Source organism: Triticum aestivum, chromosome 4B (assembly GCF_018294505.1).
Source record: "Triticum aestivum cultivar Chinese Spring chromosome 4B, IWGSC CS RefSeq v2.1, whole genome shotgun sequence".
In the NCBI taxonomy this organism is placed as follows: domain Eukaryota; kingdom Viridiplantae; phylum Streptophyta; class Magnoliopsida; order Poales; family Poaceae; genus Triticum; species Triticum aestivum.
The window spans coordinates 81,519,841-81,529,201 of NC_057804.1; the positions used below are offsets into that span (position 1 = coordinate 81,519,841).

Here is a 9,361-nt window from a genome sequence, read left to right on the forward strand (position 1 = left end):
ACTTGGCATGTAGGGACGACAATGTTGGGGCTTCAATTTTGATAATGATACCAAGCTATGGGTTCTTGAGCTTTGGGTTGTGACAACCCTATGTCTAGTCTTTATTTGGTCGAATGTTGACCTCCATACGACACTTGAACCTACTATCTAGGTTGAGAGTTTCTAATTTGCCTTCAGTGATTGAAATTGAAAACAATGACACATGAAGGTTCTTCTCCAAATATGAGGGTTGAAAATCGCTTCCCCGTGGCGATACCCACTTCAGCAAGAGAACTTGGTCACTATGTTTTTTTCGATAATAATTTGGTTGTGTGCATCCTCAGTGTCTCCATTGGTTCATCCATCGTATTGTTATAAAGTGTTGATATAGGGAAATTGCTAATGGAGCTCGAGCTCCATGGAGCCTGGAATTTCAAAATTCCGAAAGTCAAATTTTGGTGTTTTAAACTTTTTATTGAAAAAATTACACATGTACATAGGGATGTTTTCCACATCTGTGCAAAGTTTCATGGTGAAATACATTATGATGTGAACCATACCAAAAAAAATCATGTATTTTTAGCACATGTACTATTCACTACAAAAGTTCATGATTATGTTATTCTTGTGTAGATCACATAACAATGTAATTCATATTGAAAATTTACACACCATCCCTGTGTACATGTGTATTTTTCCATATTTTTTCAAAACCTTGAAATGTGGTTTTCGAACTGCTCGAAACTTCAGGCTCCGTGTCGTTGATACATCCTGTTGTCTTCATAAACGGTGGGTATACAAGATGTAGAGCTACACACATACGAACATGTGTGGATTATTCTCGTACCAGCCATCTTTCCAACGAACAGGGATTCAGTAAGTAGTACGTGGCAGAATGAACCGCTAAAAACCACATGCAAGTGCAGTGAAGTGCAGCGCTGCTGCTCTGTGAGTAGCCACCACCACCACCACTCGTACATGTGTGCGCGTCCACTTTGAGCAGGGGTGGGGAAGGAAGCAAAAGGCCTAGCCCGCCTTTGAACCAAATCAGAATTTTCAAGGGCAATGGACCATGGTACTTGCTTTGCAACTTGCAACAACAGCACCGGCCACCACCACCACCACCACCATTCTACATCCTCCATATGAATTCAGAGATATTTATTCTCTACTCCTACACTACACCAGCCAGCTGCCGCCGCCGCTGCCGCTTCCCAGGAAGTGGAATCCGACGTGCAACTTTGCAGCCAGCCAAGCTTTCCCTCCGATCCTGTGCTGCTTTATGCTCTCCTCTCCGTAGGAAAGCTCGGGCCTCATCAAGCTCGCCACCTTCTTGATTATTTTTTTCTTCTTTTTCTTCTTCTTGTCTCCACTCGATGGCACGCGGGAATCAAACCAATCCAATCCGGCCGCACTGCCAATAACCGATTGTTTGGCAGTGCGCCGATCAAAGAACTAAAAAATCTAGAGAAATGGGAAAGAAATCGAGGGTGAAAATGGCCGGAGTTGCAACTGCTGCGACGACCAACTATACTAATGAAGCTCCGGCCGCGCGGCTGGACACCTAGGGAAAAACAAGCGTGCCGTGGAGGCGGGCTTGGATCACCGGTGGACGGCCGGCAGCTCCAGCCTCACCCTCTTGTTGTTGTTCATCGCCGCCGCGACGGAGAAGGAGGCGGCGTCCAGGCGTGCGTATGTACTATCGGCGTCGCCCCGGTCGGACGCCGATCTCTTGGCCGTCTTGCTCGGCGACGATGGATCGCGCAGCATCATGGTGTAGCAGGCATATACATCCTCCTGACCACAATAACATCGGCCATCAGGCGAACTGGTTTGACGACCCACTGGAAGGAGCTATGAGTATGGTGGACGAGGACGAGCAAGTCACCTTCTCGAGGAGGCAGGTCGGGGAGAGGCTGCTGATCTTGGATTCCAGTGGCTCCCTCGTGAGCGCGCCGTGGGTGGCCGCCAAGACGGCGACGGCGGCCACGGTGGACGGCCGGTAGTCGAGGACGCTCGCGGCTGCAAGAACAGAGCACGGTCAGCTGATAAAAGCAGAGCACGGTCTATGAATCGATGTGGTTGTCAAGTAACTAACCTTCCGCGGCGGAGAAGATGAGGGCGGCGGCCTTGACGGCGATGAGGCCGCCGCCACCTCCGCGGCCTCCGCCGTTGAATCGCCGGAGCCTGGAGGAGAGGCAGGGGAGGTAGTCGAAGGGCGTGACCGCGCCCATCCGCCAGTCGAGCGTGGAGAGCACGAGCATCTCCATGCGGCGGATGGAGTCGCAGCTGAAATCGTAGTCGTCGTCGGCGCGGAACTCCGACAGCGCCGGCGCCTGGCACTCATCCATCTTCGCCGCAAGCGACACGCACGCGATGGCCAACAGCCGCGCCGCCCACGGCATCACCGACCTCTGCACTCACCCACACGCACCAAAAAATCAGTCACCAGTCTCCGCGTCGTTCAAGAAGCAGAGGAAGCTAAGAGGGGATCAATGGATGCCGATTGTGCACGTACGTCAACGCATCGCCGGAGGGAGAAGCGGTCAAAGTAGGCAATCGCCACGTACGCCGTGCGGTGGGAGAACCCGAAGTGCCCGCGCGTCTGCAATGGCGCCGGCGAGATATGTCAGGGGCTCTGTTCCATCATCAACAAACCAATGGATGCAGATATATAGACGCGTCTGTTGGATGGTTCACCTCAAGGATCCACCGGACGGTGTCGCGGCGCGCGCACTGGAACCAGTCCTCGGACGCCATGGAAGGCGACGGATCGGCGGAGCAGAAGCTGCTCTCCTTGGACACCAGGTGGTCCATGTACCCCTCCTCGTCTTCCTCGCCGTCGTTGTCGTCGCCGGCGCTGCACATCAACAGCAGCTTGCCGCCGTCGTCGTCGGCGAAGCCGTCGCCGAGGTCGGCGCCGTCCTCTTGGCACATGAGGGAGAAGCAGCACCCGGCCGCGTAGTCCTCGGCCTCCATTCTCGATCCGTTCCGTGCTTCCGTTATGTACACTCCGCCGGACGGTAGCACTGGTGGGCTTTGTCAAAGTACCATGAGGGTAAGGATCCGGACGGGGTATGCCGCCGGAGCTGGCAGTGGGAGTGGAGGAGGGGGGAGAAGGGGGCAAGGCGAGGTGGCCGCGCCTCAAGCGGTGAAGCCGCTGCTCTCTATTTAAGTGGCTCTCGCAGCCTCGCCTCACTGCACTGCGGCACGCACGACGCTCTTCTGATATTTCTGAATTTTCTCTCTCTTTTCAATGACCTTAAGCCTTCTTGTTTGGTCAAGATGCATTCCTCAAGATTCGAGCAAATTCATACTGTCACCGTGGTGACTAGCGTGCACTTTCCCGGTAGGTGCAGATTCAGTGCTGCAAAACAGGCTTGCTACGGAAATTCAATGTCGTGCACGTTCGAAGCCTCTGGGATTTCGTTTGTTTGATTGCGTCACACGAATTCAAGCAGCTTGCCAAACAAAGGCTAATAGAAAAACGAATAGAGGTATAACAGGCCTAATATCCGCCGTTGGATTGAAAATGGCATAAGCTTCGGGCAATTTGGTGAAGAAAAAACTAGTAAGATAAAGAACAGAATTAAAATAGATACGTGTTAAACTAGGTATATTAGGCATAACAAGCATTTCATTCTTGTAGAGTAAATAATTTGATTTTTATTGAGTTCTTTTTTTAAGGGAAAGAAGGAAAACACAGGTTCAAAATCCTTTTTATTCGGACTTTCCCAAACACAAAATACCTCCTTGTATTCGCACTCTCAAATGAGAGTGGAATAAATTCGACTTTCATATAATATCTTAACAGAATTCCATGCAATGATTGAGGGTCTCTTTGATTCGTAGAACTGAAACCCCGGGGGATTCAAGTCGTTTGCCAATTCAAACCGTAACTATTTTCTGTTGTCTAATTGCGTCACATGATTCTTCCAAGAGGTATGAGTGAATGTTAAAATTCCTCTGGAATGAAGTGCAAAGAGAACCTTTCGAGAAAATCCAATATAATTCGATCCTACTAATCAATCAAATAATGTAGGGAAATATTAATAATTTCACTCTAAAATTCCTATGCAAATCATTTGAATCAAATAGGCCCGGAGTGGAACAAAAATTTCCTATGAAATTTAGGGAAAATGTATCCTTAATTCCTTATAGCCTCTTTGATTCGCAGGGTTTTTCAAAACGAGGGGATAGGGAAAAAATACATTATTGGAGTGGCATGTCCTCTTGAATCTTGCATGACTATAAAACAACAAGAGTTCTTGTTTGGTCAATATGTATTCCTCAAGATTCATACTGTCACCGTGACTAGCCCGCACTTTCCCCGTAGGTACATATTTAGTGCTGCAAAAATAGGCTTGCTACGGAAATTAAATGGCATACACATTCAAATCCTATGGGATTCCGTCCGTTTGATTGCGTCACACGAAAAACAAACAATTATTTCTAAGAGGATTGAGGAACTCTTTGATTCGTAGAATTGTAAAACCGCGGGATTAAAGTGCCACGGCCATTCAAACCATAACTATTTTTTGTTGTTTGATTGCGGCACGGGATTATTTCTAAGTGGTTTGAGTGAATGCTACAATTCCTATCAAAGGGAGTGTAAAGAGATCGTCGGCGGAAAATCCAATATAGTTCAATCCTACAAATCAACTAGATAATGTTGGAAAAATCTTAATAATTTCAATCCTCTAAAAGTCTTATGCAAATCCTTTGAATCAAATAGGCATGGGGTGGAACCTAAATTTCCTACGAAATGTAGGGAAAATGAATTGGGCCTCTTTGATTCATATTTTTTAGGAGATATGGGTAGCTTTCTTGGGTATTTAATCAGGTGGGCGGATATGAGATATTAGGGAGTTATAACTTAGGTGGACGTGGAGCGTCATTTAGACACATGTATGTTTAACTATACGGTGGAGGGGTTCTTTCCCCACCCTCTCTTCAATAATATATGATACGCACACTCGTGCGTATTTGAAAAAAAGGTTTTGTAGGGTTTTTAAAAATTAGGGGATTGAAGAAAATACATTATTAGGGTGGCATGTGATCCTACATGATTATAAAACAACAAGATTTTGGATCAAAGATTGTAATGCCATGGAAAAAACAAAGGAATTATGAACAGGGATTTGAGTGTATGAAATTTTCCTCAGAAATAGAGTGCAAAACAATCCATATAGAGGATACAAGTCCTAACAAAATCCTGAGAAATTCCTTTGAATCAAAGGAGGATTTTTTAAGTATTGAATCATATGAATTAAACAACCTATATAGGAAAAACTCGTAAGGGTTCCAAGTCTTCAAAATTCTTATGGATATCTTTTCAATCATAGAGGCCCTCAAGCATGATGATTTCCAATGGAATTTGCACAAGAATAGGTGTTCTTATGTTAACTCTTTACATCTTGCCCTCTGTATATTGTGGTGCACTAATAAAAAATGGAAACGATGTTGTTAACATTTTATTTTGAAAATACACAAAAAGTGTAATCTTAAGAAGGGACGATCTTGCTCTTAAATTGGCATGGAAGTAAACAATGTTGATTTTGTTCTAAATATGAAACAATCAACTACCTTTCATGTGAGTGTAATTTTTCTCGTTGTGCATGGTTCATCATCCAGATTGCTTCCAATTTCTATATCCGCAATGGAGTGTTACCATATGTTTGGTAATTGGTTGTGCGACAATGATATGAAACTTCGAACCCTGATCTTGCCAAGGGTGTCGGCATAATGATGGTCATCATGGCTGTGTAGAAATGATGTGACCTTTTTAAACCGAAAAATCCTTCACTCAAGGTTATCAACTAATACACGAACTAACTCTGAACTTTGTGATTTCTTCAATAGTTGGGGCACCATGAGTTCTTTATGGCTAGTTGTATTCAAACACAGTGGATAACCAATGAGTTGTTCACATCATGGATGGTGGTGCATTTTTTGGATCGGTCCTCCATTACTATAGGTTTCCTTCTCCTTTTGATTTAGACTACTCATTTTCAATAAGGTTTTCATCAATTTTTCCATTGGTTGGGTGATGCTACTCAATATTTTCATTAGAAGTTTCAACTGCTCAAAATTGCCATCCTTCTGTTAAGCATGTGCTCAAGAATGCCACTCGCAATGTCACCATTTGATCAAAGGCCATTGGCCAAGGCAAAGTGACCAAAATACCCCTTGACCTTAGTATTCATCATTCCCTGTACAACTCATTATAAACCGTGGTCCTAATTTTTAGCATGTAAAGAATGAAATTAGAAGCAAAAATAGCTTCACACTCCGGTGATCGAATCCATGCATGTCGTTATTTTATCTTCTAATTTAGTTCTCTATGTGCTGACAACTAGGACCCACAGGTTCTAGGGAAACGCTGACATGTGGGTTATAGGGATATTTTGGTCACTTCGCCCTAGTCAATGTCCTTAGGCCAAATGGTAACAATGTTGTGTGGCATTTTTTAGCATAGCTTGATGGAGGGATGGCAATTTTTGGTAGTTGAAACTTCTAGTGGCAAAATTGAGTAGTGTGACACAACTAGTGGCAAACTGGTAAAAGACCTTTGTAATAAGTCGATGTAATAAGTATATTGCATAGGATGTGTGTAAAATTTGATACATAGCAACACAGTTTGTGTGTTTTATGCTATAGCTACACTGGTTGTTGGACCATATGAAAACACAGGAACAACATTATATTTTACCATAAACCTAGAGATATGTCTTATGCTATAAGCTACTTTAAATAATAGTTTGTGACAATTATGAAGAAAGCCAAACCTAGCCTGAAGGGAGGGATGCAAGCATGGTTAGACACATTGTAACTGTAGAATTCCTACATACATCAGTATGTTGTACATCCATATGTATATGGCACCACCATTATTAATGAAAAAGGAGTTACAGTAGGGGTTTTCCCTATTGTTTTTTCTTAAAAAAAGGTTGTTTCTGAAGTCTTGTTGGTTGTATCGCCTTGATGTTACTTACCGAGTCAAAGTAACCCCCTTTAAAAAAAGATGCCACTTTGTTATCCTCACATTAGGAGAACTCCATAAAATGAGTAAAATACCCTTTTTGCCCCTTCATTGCACTCCTAATATAATTTTCTCTGTCCTAAATATACAATAATACGCACTATACCATTTGGTAAAAAAATATTTTGCATAGAGTGTTTTCATTTTTAGCACTTTTAAAAGACATGCACCTTGTTTTGCTCTCATATATTGGGGCTAGAATTCGAGAATTGGAGTTGGGTTATATAAATGAGTGTTTGGATGCCACGAGAATTGGAACTATTAATTCTAAACCCAATTTCACCAAGTTGGATATAACTAAGACAATTCTTACTACCAAGGAAGACTCAAATGGATTTGCGGGTCTGGTGCATATTGGGACCAAGATACAAATAATTGTTCCTCCATGCACCAAGTTACATTACAAAATTCGAATTTGGGAAAGCATCTATAACAAGTGGGACCCATTTGCATGTTTTAGTACGCTAATAAGCTCCAGTTAGCTCTTGGCACATGGACAATGCCCATCAGATTTCAAATGATTTCATAGAACTATATATTTTGAGTGTGAGGTTGAAAATTCAAATGTTGAACTTTTATTAAATCCTGCATGCGACACACTTGCAAGGTCCGGTCTTCCAATATGCTCAAAGTATATCATTTTCCTGTTAACAATATTGATCAAACTTTAGCTTTTCTCAAGCAAAGTATAAGTGTGGCCAGAACTTTCAAATTTGAAATGGCAAAAGTTTTACAAACAAATAGCATCAATTTTCATGTGACGTCACACCATAATGAAATTGGATCTTTCAAAGTTAAGTTTTGGTTTTCTTAGAGATAAATAAGGTGTTAGATCTTTTATTTCATTTATGAAGCTCTACTAATCGAAAGTTAATCGAATGATACGGACGAAACTGAAGATCCTTATCTCGTGATATGCATTGAATCATGGAGTTTCTAATCTCAAGCTCAAAGGCTCCCTTGTGAACATTAAAAAAGGGTAAAAAAATTCAAAATTTTCTAATAGTTTGGCAACAAACATTTTTCGATGTTATACATGTGTGCAAAATTTTGTGAAGGAAAAATCATTAATAATGCTCGAAAAAATCAATGCTCCAAAACAATTATTTTTAAAGCATTTTGGAGCACTGGTTTCTTTTTGATAGGAGCATTACATTTTTTCTTCATGAAAATTTGCAGATATGTAGAACACTCAACAAACTTTGTCGCCAAAAGAAACATTTTTATTTTTTCACTTTTTTTATTTCGCTATTCATGTTGGGTGCATTTGAACTTGGGAGCTGAAGAGTACTTTCATATAATAATCCTTTTGCCGGAAACAAGGAGGAAACTTAAGTTGTTATGGATTGAAATGTAGGGAATTATCAAATTGTTATATGCAAACTAGAAGTGGCCACTAAAAAAGGAGGCCTAAACTAAGCTCTCTATATATTCTGTGTGGCTACCATTGCAATAGAAATCTTTATTTGACAATTTAGCTCATTAAATCAAGGAAGTTTGTTAACCTGCACCACTTTTCATGTTTAGGGCATTTTAGCTGGCAATTTTTTGCATGGACATTTTAGCTTGGATTTCAACTTTACAAAAAAATTTGTCCAGTGACTTATCATCGATCCTGACAATGGTACAGGAGGTACATATTACTTGTAGTCAAAGGGACGTCACGTCAGGAGACTAGGTGGTATTGGACATAAATAAGATATGCACACAATTTACCCAGGTTCAGGCCCTCGAGGAGGGTAAAACCCCTACATTCTGCCTTGCTCTTTCCTTATATATGTATAGAATATAAAAAGACTACAATATCGAGGGTGGGAGTCGACAAGTCAGGGTCACTTGACGAGTGCTCATGATGGTGGATATTCGGACGTTAAGCAATGGAATCCTTCTACGTGATATATGCTAAACTTTGTCCAGGGAGATGTCCCCCTCTATGATTCCCCCAAACACCCTTTTATATAGCACTAGTTATGGACTACTTCCATGTCGGTCTGTCGGAGTGTGTAGAGATAGGAATCAGACCTGGTGGTGGTTTACAACACGTTTATCCACTTTTTTCCTATCCGTAGAGTGTTTCCAAGTTCCCTTAGCGTCGAATGATGGTAAGCCTCATCATGAGACAGATGTGATACTTTCGTCGTCAGTGGGGTGTCCTGGGCTTTGCGAGGCCCACCTTGATGTCGAAGGGAGGCAAGCCGACATCTGATTTGACTTATCATTGACAATTTTATTTCATGCATATAGCATTACAAAGGCCGTGAAAGTGTCATCGTTTAAAAAAACCGAGTACATAGTCAAGGTAATTGCTCAATGACATTGAGTACTTGTACTATTTTTTGG

At 42.4% G+C, this 9,361-nt stretch overlaps 1 protein-coding gene across 1 annotated transcript; it reads right to left on the reverse strand.

Annotated features, from left to right (window-relative positions):
* Positions 1-735: 735 nt before the first annotated feature.
* LOC123091145 (cyclin-D5-1) lies at positions 736-3,140 on the reverse strand. Its single transcript, XM_044512550.1, has 5 exons — positions 2,680-3,140; positions 2,498-2,584; positions 2,078-2,393; positions 1,868-2,001; positions 736-1,776 (listed from the first exon to the last, which is right to left on the reverse strand). Exons 1-5 carry the CDS (start codon positions 2,956-2,958, stop codon positions 1,582-1,584), a joined length of 1,011 nt encoding a protein of 336 aa, XP_044368485.1. The 5' UTR covers positions 2,959-3,140; the 3' UTR covers positions 736-1,581.
* Between the last annotated feature and the right edge of the window lie 6,221 nt (positions 3,141-9,361).